At 36.3% G+C, this 20,862-nt stretch overlaps 1 protein-coding gene across 1 annotated transcript in view; it reads right to left on the reverse strand.

The window, feature by feature from the left end:
- LOC107718199 (caM kinase-like vesicle-associated protein) overlaps window positions 1-20,862 on the reverse strand; it is a 72,005-nt gene that overhangs the window by 3,670 nt on the left and 47,473 nt on the right. The window contains exons 2-7 of the mRNA XM_016525179.1: window positions 9,446-9,553; window positions 7,832-7,963; window positions 5,205-5,279; window positions 1,818-1,956; window positions 557-677; window positions 273-348 (exon numbers count right to left, since the gene is read on the reverse strand). Coding sequence (XP_016380665.1) covers window positions 273-348; window positions 557-677; window positions 1,818-1,956; window positions 5,205-5,279; window positions 7,832-7,963; window positions 9,446-9,540 — 638 coding nt within the window. The 5' untranslated portion in view covers window positions 9,541-9,553. The remainder of the gene's footprint in view (window positions 1-272; window positions 349-556; window positions 678-1,817; window positions 1,957-5,204; window positions 5,280-7,831; window positions 7,964-9,445; window positions 9,554-20,862) is intronic.

Consider the following 20,862-nt stretch of genomic DNA (forward strand, 5'->3'; position numbering starts at 1 on the left):
CCATTTTTGTTTATCATTGTATAGATTTTGTGGAAACTCCAGAAACACTGTGTGAATTAGATGATTTTGATCTATTAACATGGTATCATCAGTTTCACATTTACTCCTCAGACAGCACATTCTAGTCAGAGTGGGTGGTTTTTGGCCAGAATAAGGTACAATGTGGACCACAATGATAATGAAAAGTCTGGCTGTGGAAGACTAGTAAAATGGTGTCTGTAAATAAAGCTACTATGAGATCCTGGTTTTGGTTTATAGAAGAATACACTCACAATATGTACATGATCACACCAAGGGCCCAGCAGTCCACAGGTCGGCCATATCTCTGTCTCCCAACAACCTCTGGGGCTGGTTGAAAAAAAAAATGGACAAGGACAAATCATTTATGGAAACATACTCTGATTACCACAGTTTTCTATTTTAATTTTAACAAATGCATGCCCATGTAAACAGAAATCTGTTTGCTCTCGCTGTAATCTTGTTGTTGTTGTTCCATCTGTTGCATCTGCCCCATGAGTGTTTAAAGAGGTTTTGCCTGCTTTGAAGAGCTTCTTACCCAGATACTCTGGGGTTCCACAGGGCTCCTTGATGAGTCCATTTTCCAGTTTTGCCAGATGGAAATCACTGATGACTATTTTCGAATGTTTCAGTCGGTTGTAATACACCAGATTCTCAAGCTAGAGGGAATGAGAATGACAAGATGACATGATGCTTCATGAAATTCCTTTTCTCAAAACAGACTTTGTTTGTCTGCCAAGACAACTGATGTAAAACAAGTAACATTAGAGCAAAAATTAGGAAAGCTATTTACTGAACAAGAAAAATATACATTATTATTAGTAAATGTATTAAACATAGATATAGCACAACTACATGTCGTTGTTTGCAAACAGTCAGTAAGCATGTGTGTTTGATTATGGTAACAGCTACTAGTCACCATTGCTTTGTTCAAATAAATCTAATTATTTTATTATCTGAATTAAATCTTTTTAGTTTTTGTAATCTGCATCAATCATTTTCCATAATACTTTGAAGTATTTTTTCCTTGTTTTCCAGTAAAAAAAAGTCATATTTTTCTTTTCCCATTGGCAAATTGCCTTTCTGTATTTTAGACATAAGATTTATGCTTAAAACAATAAAGCATGATTTTCCAATAGGCAAAGAATAAATATATAAATAAATTAAATTAAATTAACTAAACTAGCTTACTTGAGAAGCTAATAACTTTTGTGGATGTTTGATGCTAAACAAGAAAATTTACTGAAGAATTTAATAAGAAATATATATATATAGAGAGAGAGCGATAGACAGAAATAGATTGATATAGATATATATTTATTTTTTAGTGAATAGCAACAAAAATGAACAAATCTGAAATCGGAATTTTTGAGATCAGAGATGTGCCTCAATGAAAAAAGCCAGGTATGGAAAACAAATTGAAGGCCACATGCCTTTTAACTTACAGTTTTTCATTTGGAATAAGTTTAACTTTTTAAATTGTTAATATTTATTTTTTAAATATTTACTTTGTAAAAATTTCACTGGTATTGGTACCAACTACTGATTTTTTTATTTTTTTATTTTTTTTACACCATTACAACAATATTATGACAATAATAAACATTAACAACAATGGATATTGGATATTGACAACAATAAACAAACAGATCTGATATCATCACATAAAAAATGAAAGTGCAGTCCTAAAGATTGGATATGAAAACCAAAAGAGATTTGTGTGTTTAGTGGAAGTCTCTAGGTAACAGAGTTAATTAATTATGAACTAGATGACCACCAGAGGGCACTGTGCGATGTACCTTTAGGTTCCTGTGAACGATCTTCAGGCTGTGCAGGTAAGCAACTGCCTCCATCACCTGTCTGATAACATTGCTGGTGTCCCTCTCAGAATAATAGCCTTGATCCAGAATCCAGTCAAATACCTCCCGACCTGTGGCTCTGCAAGAAAACACACAACATGCTGAGCTGCTTTTTCTGTGCAATTATGAATTATTCACACCCTGCTTTAAGTTCTTTTCGCTGTTATCAGGAAAAAAATGCAAGTGATCCCACCGGCGCCTTTGTCGACCCCAGGAGTTTAAACGTTGGCCCCTTCAAAAGCTTTACTTGATCATGCAGGTGTAGCAGACGCAAATCATCCAGTCCATGCCACACATACAGCGTACAGCAGAGACGAGGCATTAAATTAATGAATGCAAATCCAAACAGACAGAAAGGAATGTGACAAGGACGAGGCGGTATAATCGTGCTAGGACAGTCTGAGTGCAGGGTTTATTTCAGTTATGTCTCAGGAAACAGCAGCTGCAGCTTTAGCCTCTTGAAGTCAGTATCAACATGAACTGAAGGCAACTTTTGTTGCCAAACAACTTTGACATAAAAATTGCAAAAAACTAATTCCTCAGGCAATGTTTTGCCCTTTGCATTCGGTACCTGCATGCTGTCTGAGAGACGGGCGGCTGCTTTCAAATGCTTGTTTAAAATTAATACATATTATTAAGACATTATTGTGAGATATATAGTGTAAAATGATATTTATATGCATTTTATATATGTAGTCTGCTAAACTGTTCTCACTAGGGATGCTCCGATCGATCGGCCGGAGATCGGTATCGGGCGATAATCACATTTTATGACTCGATCGGTACTCCCTACACTTGGCCGATTTCACGAACTGATCACAATTTGATGACGTCAACGCGTGGGGACATAAATGATTTGGCACCACAGTCATTTTATCGCCGGTGTGGAAATGCTATAACGTTTCGAGAAACAATGATAAATTCGCTATTTGTCATGTATGTTTTGCATGATGATATGATGAATGGATGGTTCATTTTTAACAGCAGATTCAGTGACGTTAGAGCTGATCTGCGCCTCACTGCACACGTCTGTATAACATTGCTGGTGTCCCTCTCAGAATAATAGCCTTGATCCAGAATCCAGTCAAATACCTCCCGACCTGTGGCTCTGCAAGAAAACACACAACATGCTGAGCTGCTTTTTCTGTGCAATTATGAATTATTCACACCCTGCTTTAAGTTCTTTTCGCTGTTATCAGGAAAAAAATGCAAGTGATCCCACCGGCGCCTTTGTCGACCCCAGGAGTTTAAACGTTGGCCCCTTCAAAAGCTTTACTTGATCATGCAGGTGTAGCAGACGCAAATCATCCAGTCCATGCCACACATACAGCGTACAGCAGAGACGAGGCATTAAATTAATGAATGCAAATCCAAACAGACAGAAAGGAATGTGACAAGGACGAGGCGGTATAATCGTGCTAGGACAGTCTGAGTGCAGGGTTTATTTCAGTTATGTCTCAGGAAACAGCAGCTGCAGCTTTAGCCTCTTGAAGTCAGTATCAACATGAACTGAAGGCAACTTTTGTTGCCAAACAACTTTGACATAAAAATTGCAAAAAACTAATTCCTCAGGCAATGTTTTGCCCTTTGCATTCGGTACCTGCATGCTGTCTGAGAGACGGGCGGCTGCTTTCAAATGCTTGTTTAAAATTAATACATATTATTAAGACATTATTGTGAGATATATAGTGTAAAATGATATTTATATGCATTTTATATATGTAGTCTGCTAAACTGTTCTCACTAGGGATGCTCCGATCGATCGGCCGGAGATCGGTATCGGGCGATAATCACATTTTATGACTCGATCGGTACTCCCTACACTTGGCCGATTTCACGAACTGATCACAATTTGATGACGTCAACGCGTGGGGACATAAATGATTTGGCACCACAGTCATTTTATCGCCGGTGTGGAAATGCTATAACGTTTCGAGAAACAATGATAAATTCGCTATTTGTCATGTATGTTTTGCATGATGATATGATGAATGGATGGTTCATTTTTAACAGCAGATTCAGTGACGTTAGAGCTGATCTGCGCCTCACTGCACACGTCTGCGGCGCGTTACGGCTCCACGGGAACCGGAGCTGATCACGGTTGATCTAGTCACTTAGTCAGTGCTTGTGTTTATACCAGCCAGCCGCGGTACGTTTCTGAAGCGGCTCTCCGCACTGCTTGGCTAAAAATAGTCTTTTGTGAGTTGTCACAGCGTGGAGGACGGAACAAAACCTCGTCTGAGCCGTAAGGGATAACGGTAACAAAATAATACGCTGACCGTGGGCTGCTTTTAAATGAACATTTATTTATAAAACAAAATATCTTCTTTGGCCATATTAGCCTACTCAATAGCACGAAGCCTTTTGGAAAATCGGTCAGTTTTGATATTGTGGCGAGCGCCACAAATAAATAAGTGTATGGGAAACACATCCCACACTACAACCACCTGAGCCCAACTTCAGTCTACTCATCACCTTAACTTTAACTGCATTTGTAGCCAGCGCCATAGCCAGACTGATAAACATACACAGACCGGAAGATAACTTCGGGCCAGGCGCGTGCGCCCGATCAAACCGTCTAAAGCTTGAAGCATCAGAATCGGCATCGGTATCGGCCGATCACCGTGACAACAAATCGGTACTCAGTATCGGCTGCAAAAATCCTGATCGGAGCATCCCTAGTTCTCACTGATTTACATTACAAGCAATCAGAATTTCATCTTATTTTTTTTTGCCACATAATATCAGCAACTGCACCAAACAGGTGTTTTTTTCCTCGAGTACCAGCTCCATACTCTCACTATATCATACTAGAGTATATGAGAATATACAAAAAACCATGACGTATCAAATACGACTCTCAATACAAAAACACATATGCTAACTTTAATTTTAAAGATTGTTTTTTTTATATTTCGTTTAAATGTTCAAAAAACTTCCATTTCAAAAAATATGATTTTTCTGGTTACTTTTTCATGTCAGACTTTACAGGGTCAATAATTCCCTTTAAATTTACATACTGGAAAATTTCAAACACTCTTTGTTATGCTTCTCATTTGTTATTTTGTCTTTTTTGAGGCCATGTTTAATTTATTTGAAAATATTTGTTGGCCACATGCTTTTTAACTTATAATTAATCATTTGCATTAATATTTAACTTTTAAAATGGTTAAGTAAAATATTTAATATGAATATGCTGAACAGTAAATTAGTTTTTTTTTGGGGTGCCAAGAAATTTCACTGATATTGGTACAAAGTACTGAAATCATTACACTCCTCCCTGTACAGTTAAAAAAAAAATCCTCATAAACTGATTTCAGTACTTACAGCTCAAGGAAAAGATAGTACTCTTTCCGGGTCTCATAGACATCGACCAGCTGGAGGATGTTGGGGTGTTTCACCCTGAGGAGGAGAGATGGACAATCAGTTATGAGACAGTTTGTGGCACACAGGAGGTTGATACACATGTAGCTTTGTGCCCAGATTTATCCCGGCCTGCCATCAACCCCACACTCGTGTCCCATCTGCCACCGCAGAGTCATCCAACACCAGTCATACACGCCTGCATCCCTACTATTTGCATATCACATGGATTCCTATATCCGCTATAATCATATTTAATTAAACAACAAATGTCAGTATTATCATTTATGTTCTGTGGCTGAATCACATCTGTTCAAATCAGCATTTATGTATGTATCCTTTGTGTAATTGTTTTTTCATTGCCACTGTTGTTGTTGGCTAATCACTGGAGTGTTTGTAACGCATTATTCTTATTATGAAAAAGTCCTATTTAAATAAAACAAGATGAACTGAATAGCAGATGTAACAAAGCAGATGTTTGCTTGCATTAAAGCATATTACATTCGAGCACGTATAATAGTATAATTTTATTCATTACGTAACATGGACACTATAAAGAAGTGTTTCAGAATTTTGTAAAGGTGGTTATGTCAGCCAACTTTTGCATTAAGAAATTAATACACTGATTATGCTTTGAAGACATTAATGTGCACTTTTGCCAGCAATAGTGAGAGGAACTAAAGGTGAACCCATAAAAAAAACCTGCTCATTCTAAAAGTGACATTTCTTTTATGTGTTATTCATGAGCTGTTGTGATTTGTGAGCGGGACACAAACGCAGCACTGCAAAATCAAAGTGACATCAGTGACTCTGCTCACGGTAGATCAGCCTTTTAGATGCAGTGTATAATCAAATGTAATCATACACTGTGCAAAGCATTTATATCTAATATCTTAAGGCTTTGACATGTTTGGTGTATTCAACGAAATGTGTTGCATCATTAGGTGTTTTGTATACTTTCCCTCTTTTGAAAGGACTGAAAATTTTGATAATGAACATAGGCTATGCATGGGCGCCGCGGCCGCCGTGATCGGCTCCCGGACGGGGGAGGGGGGAGTAGAGCGCAGTCTCGTGGGTACCCCCGGCCTGCGAGGGGCGATGGGAGTATGTGACGAGAGGGGCGGGGCCGGGAGCCGGTATTCATGAGCTGTTGTGATTTGTGAGCGGGACACAAACGCAGCACTACAAAATCAAAGTGACATCAGTGACTCTGCTCACGGTAGATCAGCCTTTTAGATGCAGTGTATAATCAAATGTAATCATACACTGTGCAAAGCATTTATATCTAATATCTTAAGGCTTTGACATGTTTGGTGTATTCAACGAAATGTGTTGCATCATTAGGTGTTTTGTATACTTTCCCTCTTTTGAAAGGACTGAAAATTTTGATAATGAACATAGGCTATGCATGGCTCCACAAAGTTGAGAAGCTTTTTTGTTAAAATCCACTGTGTGGTTTCACTTTTTACTAAATCTAAAAAAAAAAAACAATTTGCAAGCTATATTATATGGGTTTTTTGAAACTGAAACAGTATGTTCAATACTCTTACAAAACCTCAAATCTCTGTGCGATTAAACTTCTTCAAATCAAGATTATGTACAGTAGCTACAAGTTTGCACTCACATATTTGCATTGAGTTTTTTTTAGACCTTATGCAGTGAAAATAAATTATTAATAAATGCATCTATTACAATTTGTTACAAAATTTATTTTAAAAAAGTGTAGTTAATATTTGCATCATTTATGATTTATTTTATCCACCCGCGACCCACCCGCAAATAATCAGGATTATCCGCAGCGCCCGTGGATATAGGAAAAGCAAAATATATTTGCTGCATAAATCTGACGGACTTACTGAAAATGCAAATTCATTCTCTACCAGCAGGAGGTGCTTTAAAGCAGGAGAAACAGAGGTTTCCCCGGTAATGGCTGTACACAAAGCAGCGCTGAGCTCACAAACGCTGCTTTATCAGGCATATAACATGCAAGATGAAATGAAAATGACAGAAAATTTTCTAAAGATAGTCTTCCTTCAGAAATACAGTGATATAAAAACACATAATGAACATAGGCTATGCATGGCTCCACAAAGTTGAGAAGCTTTTTTGTTAAAATCCACTGTGTGGTTTCACTTTTTACTAAATCTAAAAAAAAAAAAACAATTTGCAAGCTATATTATATGGGTTTTTTGAAACTGAAACAGTATGTTCAATACTCTTACAAAACCTCAAATCTCTGTGCGATTAAACTTCTTCAAATCAAGATTATGTACAGTAGCTACAAGTTTGCACTCACATATTTGCATTGAGTTTTTTTTAGACCTTATGCAGTGAAAATAAATTATTAATAAATGCATCTATTACAATTTGTTACAACTGATTTGCGAAAAGGAAAAATCACTTTTTGGACTCATGAAAGTTTAATGGAGCTTTAAGAATCATTCTTCATGAATGAAAATTATGATAAAAAAAAATATAATTCTACTTAAACCAAATGAAATCAAAATAGCAGACCTGAGGACAGCAGAGAAAGTCAAATTCTACAAAACGATTGTGAAGGGTTTTGAAAAAGAAAACTGTGTGTAACTCACATCTTTAGGATGAGAATCTCGTTTTTGCCAGCCTTCCGCACTTTTCTTCCATCTTTCTTCAGGAATTTTTTGCAGGTGTACATTTTCAGTGTGTTCTTATCCTTTGCCCTGAAGATCTCACAGAACTCCTCCCTTGAGAAGAAAGTGAATTTATTGCACTAATTACATTAGAATTTAGAGTGAAATTAAGGAATAGTACACACAAAAATGAACTTTCTGTGAATTACTGTATAAAGTCTTTACCACAAATAAATAAGTGTATGGGAAACACATCCCACACTACAACCACCTGAGCCCAACTTCAGTCTACTCATCACCTTAACTTTAACTGCATTTGTAGCCAGCGCCATAGCCAGACTGATAAACATACACAGACCGGAAGATAACTTCGGGCCAGGCGCGTGCGCCCGATCAAACCGTCTAAAGCTTGAAGCATCAGAATCGGCATCGGTATCGGCCGATCACCGTGACAACAAATCGGTACTCAGTATCAGCTGCAAAATCCTGATCGGAGCATCCCTAGTTATTACCCAGCACTACACATACATACTCAGTATCGGCTGCAAAAATCCTGATCGGAGCATCCCTAGTTCTCACTGATTTACATTACAAGCAATCAGAATTTCATCTTATTTTTTTTTGCCACATAATATCAGCAACTGCACCAAACAGGTGTTTTTTTCCTCGAGTACCAGCTCCATACTCTCACTATATCATACTAGAGTATATGAGAATATACAAAAAACCATGACGTATCAAATACGACTCTCAATACAAAAACACATATGCTAACTTTATTTTTAAAGATTGTTTTTTTATATTTCGTTTAAATGTTCAAAAAACTTCCATTTCAAAAAATATGATTTTTCTGGTTACTTTTTCATGTCAGACTTTACAGGGTCAATAATTCCCTTTAAATTTACATACTGGAAAATTTCAAACACTCTTTGTTATGCTTCTCATTTGTTATTTTGTCTTTTTTGAGGCCATGTTTAATTTATTTGAAAATATTTGTTGGCCACATGCTTTTTAACTTATAATTAATCATTTGCATTAATATTTAACTTTTAAAATGGTTAAGTAAAATATTTAATATGAATATGCTGAACAGTAAATTAGTTTTTTTTTCTCCCTTGAGAAGAAAGTGAATTTATTGCACTAATTACATTAGAATTTAGAGTGAAATTAAGGAATAGTACACACAAAAATGAACTTTCTGTGAATTACTGTATAAAGTCTTTATACACAGCTTGAAATCTCTATTCTAAATGGTCAGTCACATCATTTGGTAAAACATTTTCTATAACTTTCCTACACTGTACTAGTTTCATGTATCTCATTACATTCCATAGACTCACATAATCAAATCAATATTTTATATCTATTTATTTATTTAGTAAATAGCAGTATAATTAGAGGGATAATGCACAGTCAGTCGATTATCACAATAAACCCCTTTGGGATGATACAAGAGCCTGTCTGGATATATTTTGTGATAATTGCTGGCTGGCTGACTGCACATTATTCATAAAAAAAAGTAAATTCGAGAACAACTTCTGCAAATTGCATGCAAAAATAAAGGGAACGGATTGCACAAAAACACATTTTACTTACGATTTAACAGTCTGGCCCAGATCATATTTGTCTGTGATCTCTGTTGGACTGTTGTAGTCCTTCTTCTCGCCAGGTTTTAAACAGCCGAATGGCATGGCCTACCCTGCCCTTAAGAGAAACAGAAAGAATGAGAGGGGTTACAGATCAACTTAAACCCAGTTATGCACAGTCAAAACATATTGCACATTGTGTGAATATGTATTGCTCGCCCACACCACTCATTCTGGATTAATATGCATGCTGACATACAGTAATATCATGTTCTGTGACATTTTTAATTCCAAAGGGAAATAACAACTGTGCGTAAACACTCCTGTTTGACATTCACAAACATAACATATTTGGTGGCCCCAAACACTGAGCACTGCTAAGGTCTCTCTACCAATTTAATTTCCAGTGAAACAATATTAATGCAATTTATGGTGCTACACATGCAAAACTTGCCATCCCAATGCTAGGGTGTTCACTAGCAATGCTGCTAGCATTTGCCATGTGTTAGTTATGGAGAAGTGATTTTAAAGTGTTTCCTACACTGTAAATTTTTTTTTTGAAAAATTGTGGAAATTTACAAATGCATACTGGCTCAATTAATGACTTCCAAATAATTATCCCCAAACAAAAAGATGCATTGTGGTAATCATATCTTAAGGTTTTTAGTTTTTTTTTTACAATTAAACATTTATATTCACTGAACATATTTAATAGTGCTCAGGCAATCGAAGTCTAAGTAAAAAACCTGTTGGCTAAACAAGTCCTACATCCAAACAACTGTATACACATGCACAACATGCACTTGAGGAAGACCCACTATGGTGAATTCAAGAGTGGATGCGCGGGAGAGCAAGTGAGCAAGTGAAACATACAGGTGCATCTCAATAAATTAGAATGTCGTGGAAAAGTTCATTTATTTCAGTAATTCAACTCAAATTGTGAAACTCGTGTATTAAATAAATTCAATGCACACAGACTGAAGTAGTTTAAGTCTTTGGTTCTTTTAATTGTGATGATTTTGGCTCACATTTTTTATTTAATACACGAGTTTAACAATTTGAGTTGAATTACTGAAATAAATGAACTTTTCCACGACATTCTAATTTATTGAGATGCACCTGTATTTCTTATTGAGCCAATGTTAACAGATTGTTGCCACAATTGATCAAATTTAATTCACAGAAATTCCAAAATTTTGAGTTGGATAGGCCTGACTTAGGTGAAAATAGATGAAAAATATAAAGTCTTAGGTACAGCACACTTCTCCTCAACAAGCTGAATAATTTAAGGTATCATTCACGTCCATAGCATAAACGGTGCAAGGTAAGTTATACATTAAAGGTTAAGATTTATTGTAGGGTTAGGATCAGTGTTATTTTAGTTATCATTAAAATACTGTTATAGTTTTTTTAATATTTAGAAATTTTATTTTTGTATTTCACACTTTTATTTTCATTTTAAAGTTTTAGTCAGTTTTTCATCAGATAACATGTATTTTCTTTCAAGTAACACATTTTTTTTCTGATTTTAGTTTTAGGTAACTCTAATAAATAGGGTTAGTTGTTAAGAGTCAGTAAGCTTATGTCAGTGAGAGAGAGAGAAATAATTCTACCTGACAACACTGCTGCTGCGAATCAGGCAGGAAAAAAGAACTGTTGAATGATTATGGGCAAAGGAAATGGGGTGATGAAGACAAATAAAAGGTCTTTGTGCGCTTTTTACCACACTTACTGTCTAAATCACTGTGCACTCTCACTCTCTTTCTTTTTTTTGCTGAAAGTGAGACTTGTTTAAAGGCAGTCTAATTGGAAGAGGATATCTTAGGGTTTGTTTTAGTGAAACTATTGTACAGTATGTGCAGATGAAATCGAGAATAAATAAACTTTAAAATCAAATTTCCCATGTTTTCATTGGATTAACACACCAAATAGAAGCCACAAAGATGAATAGACTTCATTGTGATGCTAGTCAACAGCTGTTAACACTCAAAGTTAGGCTGGAAGTAGTCTCGTATAGCCAGATCTTTGACAAAATGTCATAAGGATCAATATGGATCAATTATGACTTTGTTTCCGGACAGAATGATTAAAACACCTGAGTGCTCTTACACTTGGAGGTTGTGTAATGTCAGCCAAAGAGATTTAACCAGCAATTCAAGCCAGCTCTTGCTAGTTTTGTGTGCAATATGCATCAGATGGTCAGTGAATGGATTATGGGTGGTCGTGGGTGTGCAATTTGAGACTAAGCTAGAAGACACATTGCCCAACACAAGGAAATTACTTGTACAGCTGACTTAATTAGTTTCATCATCAGACTATGGTAATGTATGAGCACTACAGCGTCTACAGAGTATATACTGAAGCAAAAATAATAATGCGCACATAGTCGAGCAGAACGAGGACATACTCTCTGATTTACAGTACATCCTGAGTTTTTAGACGCACAGATTGTGTCCTCAATTTCTCTCTCTCAATTTGCTTGTTCCACATTTCACCTCTCTCACTGTGCTCCTCTTTATCTTGTTCCTTCCCTCTTTGTTCTTTTTTGTAAACCTACATACAATGCTAAGAAGTATGTTATGTAAGTGATGAACTCTCTGCTCTGAGATTAATTACACTTCTGTTTGCAGTGTAAATTGCTTTGAGCTCCTTAAAGAGATAGTTCACCCCAGATTAAAATTCTGTCATCATTTACCCTTTTGTGTGGTTCAAGCCCGTAAGATTTACCTTCATCCATGGAACACAAAAGGAGAAATTTTGATGAAGTTGCTGTTATATATACGATAAAAGCATATTTAAGTAATTATCGTGTTTAGCAATTTGTGTCAATGATCCATAAAAAGGGCCTTTCTAGCATAATTTACAAACAAACTAAATGTATAAATGGCACAAGAAATTCAATACAATGTATAATATAAATTGCATAAATAATCCCATATAATTCCATTAATGCATTAATTAAACAATTGTTAACATGTTAACTTTGATCATATGTAAATGCACTTTCTCTATTTTATTTGCTGACTATTAATATCCCAGTTTGGCAATGTAAAGTTCACCATGTTGAGCTGTGCATTTATAGCACACTTTCTCCACATCCATACGCTTTGATATTACTAACACAGCATAATGGGCCATTTGGCATGAGTGCAGAATGTATATAAAGCATTATCATCTAGGAATCTTGCCTGCAGGTCTTTGGAAGGAGCAAGGTGATCAATACTTTGAGATGTTTTACAGCTGCCTTTGTGTTCTAGTCAATACCATCAGTTTCTGTATCTTCAGTGATTTTCTGCTGACAGAAAAAAATGTTTAAAGAATGCAGGCAGACATCTGACACTTGTTTATAATTATTAGAGCCCGACCGATATATAGTTTTGCCGAGCCTGTCGCAGATATATCGGCGTATATGCCGCTGATATGCCACCGATATGAACATTTTGGTAACACTTTCTATGAAGCCCGTATTTATAATACATTATAAGAGTATTCTTAAGGCATTATAATAAAAAACTTATAATATGTTATATCAACTCATGAATAATCATAACAACAGTTATAATACATCATAATACTTACGTATTTGTGGTTATAAGTTTAAGAGTATGATTATTTATAACACACAATGAACACCATATTAAATCTACTTCATTTACAGAATAATGGACTGTATCATATCTTGACGTGGTTCAGGAGTGGCTTAACAAGAGGAATATGACAACTGTAGCCAAATTCCTTGACACGTCTGTGTGTGGTGGCTCTTGATGCCTTGACCCCAGCCTCAGTCCATTCCTTGTGAAGTTCTTTCAAATTCTTGAATCGATTTTGCTTGACAATCCTCATAAGGATTACATTCTACATTTACGTTCTCTCGGTTGGTTGTGCATCTTTTTCTTCCACACTTTTTCCTTCCACTCAACTTTCTGTTAACATGCTTGGATACAGCACTCTGTGAACAGCCAGCTTCTTTGGCAATGAATGTTTGTGGCTTACCCTCCTTGTGAAGGGTGTCAATGATTGTCTTCTGGACAACTGTCAGATCAGCAGTCTTCCCCATGATTGTGTAGCCTAGTGAACCAAACTGAGAGACCATTTTTAAGGCTCAGGAAACCTTTGCAGGTGTTTTGAGTTGATTAGCTGATTGGCATGTCACCATATTAGAATTGGTGGGTTTTTGTTAAATGTGAGCCAAAATCAAAACAATTAAAAGAACCAAAGACTTAAACTACTTCAGTCTGTGTGCATTGAATTTATTTAATACACGAGTTTCACAATTTGAGTTGAATTACAGAAATAAATGAACTTTTCCACGACATTCTAATTTATTGAGATGCACCTGTATATTAAAACTGTTCTTATGAATATTCATGACATGATACAACATATTATAAGGTTTTTTATAATGCATTATGCATTCATTATAATGCCTTAAGAATACCCTTATAATGTATTATAAATACGGGCTTCATAGAAAGTGTTACCAAAATTTTTTATCGCGAGATAGTGACACCAGCCAACCATTTCACTTCAGTAAGGAGGTCTCTTGTTCAGGCAGCCGCATTCAAGCGGTGTCTTAACGATAAGTTGCTAAATAATTTGTGCGTTGGTGGTTTGAGTCTGATGAATGGTCCTTAATCCTGTTCCTCGCGACCCCCGCTCTGCACATTTTGTATGTTTCTCTTATCACTTCAGAGGTTTGTTCTATCCAAGTGCCCTGCGAAGTGGACTTTACTGGATATTCTGCCATGATTCCAGTTCGAAGGGAACGCACGTGTTACATTCAAAGGGCATTAAATTGTGCGAGAAGTGAATTAATAATAATAGTATAAAATAATAGTATTTATTTACAGAGTTATATAATGTCACACTTCTAAGTTTCGTCTGCGTGTGAAGACAGTGGCGTAGCGCAAATCCGTAAATGAATGTTCCGAAGTGAAATTAACTTCAATGGAATAAAGTTTAATGGAATTGCATTGAAATAAAGTTGAATAAACTTCAACTTTACTGTTCAGTGCACTGATGTCAGACTGATTAAAAACTAAAAACATGATGATAATCCACAAGTAATCCACATGACTTCAGTTTGTAATACATAAATAAATAAATAAGTTTTAAAGTTTGGTTTTAAAACAGTCCATAATTCATAATAATGCTTCATTAACTCCATTCCCTGTTGTCCTCTCACATCAAAATGTTGGGCTGTTTTCGCTTGTAAACAGTCTCATCTGTGCATATTTCTCTCCTGATTCAGATAAGACGACTTTTTCATTGAAGATAGGGATTGAGGGATAGGGATAGGGATCAATATTAGGGATAGAGGACTCATATTTTACCCAGAATCAGCGGTTTAAAGTTAAAAACTTCTTATTGATAGTAGGGATGCACGATATTATTGGAATGTTATTGGAATCGGTCGATAAAGGCTTAAAATATAAAAATCGACATCGGCCCGATATGAAAAATTATGCCAATATGCCTTGCCGATAAGACGAATAACTCACATGTGCTCAGGGTGTGCTAACGATAAGATCATATTAGCAGTGTGGTCACTCTTGAAGCAAACTTTTTCCTGAATGATGATTAGATTCAATGTTTTGGATCGGTGCATTTAATCTGAGAATGCACGTACAGAATGATGTGTCCGTTGTGCGATAGTGTCAACAGTTACTAGCACGTGCAGCGGCAGCAAAAACAACAGCATTCCCGGGTCCAAATGCCCATCCGGTAAGGTCTTTTTATTCATTTAGGGGCCGCTGTTGGCCTACTTGTAATAAAATGAAAGTAAAATACACAAATAACATTAAGTTGTGTTTCTGAATAAAGCAATAACTGATGTCATTAAAACACAAGTCTGTTTTGTTTTTTAAAGGTCAGAAGCTATAGCTTACATGAATAAAAATCATAAACATGACACTTGTAAACTACATCATTTTATATATACAGATTTATTAATTAATGTGTAATATATATGTTTAAATGGATTATGAAAACTTAAATACAAGGAAATCTTTTGCTTTAGACCATCAACAAATGTTAAATCTACAAATAAAATGGCAACATAATTTGGCAAAATAATGTTGGTATCGGTATCGGCATTGGCTATCGGCCAAAATGTGTTGAAACATATCGGCATATAGGATATCGGCAAAAATTTAATATCGTGCTTCCCTAAATGATAGCTTTATTACAAACACACAGTTTGTGGATTACTTATATTACTTGTGGAATATTGTGATGTTTTTTTCAGCTGTTTGAAGAGGATTCATTGGTAAGCAAGTAATGAAAAGCTAAATTTCTCCAAATCTGTTCTGATAAAGAAACAAACTAATTTACATATTGGATGGCCTGAGGGTGAATACATTTTCAGCAAATTTTCATTTTGGGGTGAACTATTCCTTTAACCTGTTAACCCGCACCTGGACGCTGGCACACTGAACGGTCTTTGTTTGCACATGTCAATGTTTACGAATAGATTAAATGAAAAGGGACGTAATTAATCTTAATTTCTTCGAGGACAGTTACTGTTGGTATCCGTTATGGAATAACTTACACTAAAAAAACTGCATCTTGGTAGTAAAAAGCAACAGGGTTTTGTAGCATACAGTGTCCCAAACAGAATGAGACCATCCACTAAAAAAAAAAAGTCAAAGATATGTGGAATATTATTTATTTGAATTCTGGCGCTCTCTCGTGACGGCTCATGATGCACGCTGTGACGCACCTGTCATTTGTTGGGGCCGTAACTTAGCGATCGGCTTTTTCCACAAATAATTCTTTCTTTTTTTTCTTCAACATTTTTCATATATGTGTGTGTGTTTTGTGGGGAATGTGGCTGTATCTGCATGATTACCATCTGTGTGACCGCACTGTATGACAGCTATCAGTGTGAATGCGGTTTATATGAATAGAGTGTGATTATTGACTATATGGCTGGCTATCTGTATAATTACCATCTGTATAACCGGCCATCAGCATGTGATTACTGACTGTATGAGCAGCTATCAGTGTGAATGCTGTATGTCTAGCAATCACAGGATGTCTAGCAATCACAGGATCTTTTTTTTCTTATTTCTTTTTATTACTCAATTATTCTTATTGTATTTTTCTAGTGCTCAAATAAATCACTTACACGATGTCTAAGATTCTGTCTATTGTTTTATAATTGAAAAACTATGCAGTGGTATGTTTAATATTGCTAATAATATTATCAATGCATAATATTAATTAATTACATTTTCTTACTTAAGTACCAACTTCACTGTTTATGTTCAATGAAAATAATGCTATGCATCTTGAGATGCCTCATTTATAGAGTTGTTTTTCTTCATTAATCTACATAATCTTATGCTAATCCTCCTGGGTTTGTGAAAGTTTTCATATTTCATTAAGCATCTTGCAGTACTACTCCATGCTAATGTATAAAAAGTGATGTAAAACGGTATATATTATACATGATAAATGCTATAGGGGTTATGCGCAACAGACTTCCATATTCTGTTAACCTGGTCTCGCCGCTTATGGTTCAAGCGTTTTGCATATGCTTTGTTAAATACGAAGCAGTTCTACTCAAGATGCCTTCAAAGTAGATACCAAAGATTATCATAACCAATGTCCATCACATATGCGGAATGATATCTAAAATTGTTTATTTTAATTCTTTTCACTAATATTTATATTAAATTTTTTTTATAAAACGTCAACAATAAAAACAGCTAGCTAATTTAACTGATTATCTTAAAAGTCCATAGATAGCGCTATTATTTATTACGCCTGTTAGCACATTCTCCGACAAGCGGAAGCGATGAGACCTGTTTTCCGGGTTTGGTCAGGTGACGTTCGACATGTACCCTATTGTGAGTTTAAAAGGTGATATACAAAAAAAATTTCTTCAGTTTGCTGGCCTGGTTTCATCTCTCCAATGATGCAATTACAATAAAGTAATTCATAACACAGTTTGTATAATTGCAAGACCAGTTCTTCTTCAAACGCATCAGGGTCCACAGAGCATTCCTCTCTTTTCATGAAGTGTTCCTCTGTGCAACAAGCAAAGAACTTAATTGGCTGAAAACTCAAGAGGTTTTTGCAGAAGCGAAGAGAGCAAGAGGAAGACAAACGGATTGCGTGAGCGACAGAGAGAGTGCGCAGGAGGAAGAGTACAACAGGGTAGAAGCTGCATTCTGCAACATCATCGCCAGCTCCTCGTTACTGCCTCTTGAAAGAAATCAGGCGATCCGGAACTTAATTCGAAACAGGAAACTTCTAAGAAAAAGAAATGAAAGTTCCTTTGCTTTCCCAAGGGCACTGTGAATGCTAATTAAACCCAGTGGCTGATACATTAGACACTGTTTCAACCTTTCTGTAGGCCGTAGAAAAATACAAAAAATAGAGACTAGGGGAGAGGGAGCGATAATAATCTCATGTAGGGAATAAGCGAGGGAAGGAGAGAAAGAAATAAGACAGATAGTGTTTGCTACACGCATCAATCATGAGTCGTGAGAATTGATAAAATGACAAGAGACAGAAAGACAAGACAATAGTGTTCATTATTCACACATCAGCAGCTAGTAACTGAGCATCTTGCGTATCCTGCGGCATTGTGCTACCCGACCAGCTGAAACTTCACTCTCATTGCACCATCTTCTCCAGTTTTTCAGAGCTGGCAAAATCTGTGCCTCCCTCCATCAGTCCCATCTGCCTTTAGAGTGTAAATACATGACATCAGTTTGGGCCATGAATAGGCCGAGACAGAGATCACTGAGCTTCTGATGGCCCACAGATTGGTTTACAGCAGGTGGGTTTAGACATCTGATCCAGAGATGCTTTGAGATCTTGCTGCACACTGAGCTGGGTCGAAATTAACAGGGGATTGGGGCAAAAATACTATTAAATGTGACAAAAATCCCCTAGATCTTTAAAATGTTTTTTTTTTGTAATCTACTAACATCTGATACTGCATAATTACCTATTTTATTTCCTAACTGTGTTTAATTCCTCTGCCAGACACCGTAGTGACTTGTAGCTTGTAGGAGTTTTATGAGTTGATAAAAAGCTAATAATTAAATCAAATGTAAAATAGAAATCTAAAAACCTTTAGTAAAACCAAAAATCACAATATAGGCAAACTTTATTTACACATTCACATGATTTCCAACATTTCTGTGGATCTGTGGATAGACGTTTACAGCATTTTACCAGTATACTGCCATAATAGAAGCTTGAATATTTGAATGTTTGAGAGAATTCAAGACATAAACATTAGCATTGTAACTTGCAATTGCAGTGTAAAATTAAATAATTATTAGGCCTATAATTAATCAAATATAATTTTTTCTTTTACAGCACAATTATGATTTACATCAGTAATATATTTATATCTTCATTTTTATAATTAGAGGTACAATAATAATAATAAGCTCTAAATACTTGCAGCTCTCTATATAAATACTTTTTTTTTTAAATACACTTACTAAAACAATAATATTTTATCCATTTACTTGTCATGTTTCCTTTAAATGTCATGTGACCATTAACCAGCATCAGAGAACATTGAACATCAAAATGTGTCGTTTGATTATTGAAGTAACAACTGTGAATCTCAGGGGGTACAAGCAAACATTTTACATCTAATGGTTTGGCTGACAAAACATTTCCCTGGCATAGAGATTGGAGAGTGCTTTTGGGGCCAGAAAAAAACAAAAACAAAACAAAAAAATTGGCCACCACCCTCATATCATGGAGGGTTTTGCACCACTCACATTTTCAACAGATTCCTTATATCTTAAAATGTATTGTAATAAGCTGAAATGTTTTTTTTAAGGTTACACCCACAACTGTTCTGATTAAATGAAAGTATTAAATAGACAACATCCTATAAATAAATAATTTCCAGGGTGCGAATATGGCCTGTTTTGACTGGATGGGACTGAACTGAAGAATATATAGCCTAGTGTTTGTGCCAGGCCTCTAGATGGCCCTTGAACATCACTGACATGTCGCTGAAGACTTTATATAGCTTAGTTGTCCTCTGTTTTAGTCTTCCGTCAATGTGACTCTCAGATCTCATCTCCAGACAGCTGCCCCTGGCACATTTCTTACTTCCAAATGTGAGTACAGATAAAGGAGCATATGTTGTCCATCCATAGTCATTTGGACTTCACTCTATCCTGTTTGGGCATTGGAGTGTTTTTTAAAAACTTTCTGAGGCCAGTTTCAAAGAAAAGCCGCACCATCTCAAATGTGTGATGTAGATGTTTGAGTCGGGCACAAATAGAGTCACTCCACAAAAGGCTTCAAACCTCATTGCATTGTTGGACCAAAGGAGAAACAACAAAATAATGAGCAGGGTGAAATAAGAACGGAACGCTCTATCAATTATTTCTGTCTAGCGCAGCTCTCTGACGGTTCCTCTCCGGCTCTGGAACAACTGCTCTTCTCAGTTATTCCCTGTGCATTGTTGAACCAAGGCTCCTCCAATTCCTCATTGTAATTCCTGTCCTCCACATTGCTTTTTCTCCTTCTCTCTGTCTTTCTCTCTCCTCTGGCTGTCTGTTTTGCAGTGCTATACTCCATTATTATTGATAATTTTGTTAGAGAATGAAAAATGCAATTCATGCATCATACAGCATATACAGATACAACACCTTTGTGTGGTCGGCGAGGTCCGTGCTCCGCTGTTGCAGCATTTTATCAGACAAAAGAAATCACTCTCTTTAGGATAAGGTGTCCTAAGATCTAAAGTTCTGAAAGCTCTAGGCTCTGACAGGATTTTTGCCAATTATAATATTCAGGGTTAAAGACAGTTCAGCTGTATGCAGTAATGCATGGGAACAGTAGACTGTACAACACGCTTAAACTATGCAGCAACCTCTCATTGAAGCTCAATGCTTTCTTTTTTGAAGTCACAGCAGCTGTGCCAGAGAGATTTCTTGATTCAGGCTTACTACAAGGCAGCTGAGGTACATTATAAATTATATATCCAATTATACATCCGGCTGAGAGTACAGGGAATTGTGTAAATGCATATACCGAACATGCATATGCACATGTACAGCAGTGTGCAGAGCTCTTCAGTGCAGCCTAAAAATCAAGAGACAAATGCCTACCACTAATATACACTATTTTCAAATGTTTAGGGTCAGTAAGATTTTTGTAATCACAGAAATATTGAGCATCATACTTGTTTTCAACATTGATAATAATGAGAGATGTTCCCTTTCAGTCGGTCACTCCGAGTCACGTCGGTGACCGACGAATTGGGATATCACTTCGATAGACCAATCCACTTCGAGTGTAAACTAAACGAGCCAATGCACATTGGCATGCAGTTATTGCATCCAGCTGCCGCTGATCACAGCGTGAGTATAATAAGGCAGCAGGTGCAATGCATACCAGCTTTTCGCTTCGGAGCCAAGCGACAACATCGTTCTG

Source organism: Sinocyclocheilus rhinocerous, unplaced genomic scaffold, assembly GCF_001515625.1.
Source record: "Sinocyclocheilus rhinocerous isolate Xijiao unplaced genomic scaffold, SAMN03320098_v1.1 scaffold1111, whole genome shotgun sequence".
NCBI classification, from domain to species: Eukaryota; Metazoa; Chordata; class Actinopteri; order Cypriniformes; family Cyprinidae; genus Sinocyclocheilus; species Sinocyclocheilus rhinocerous.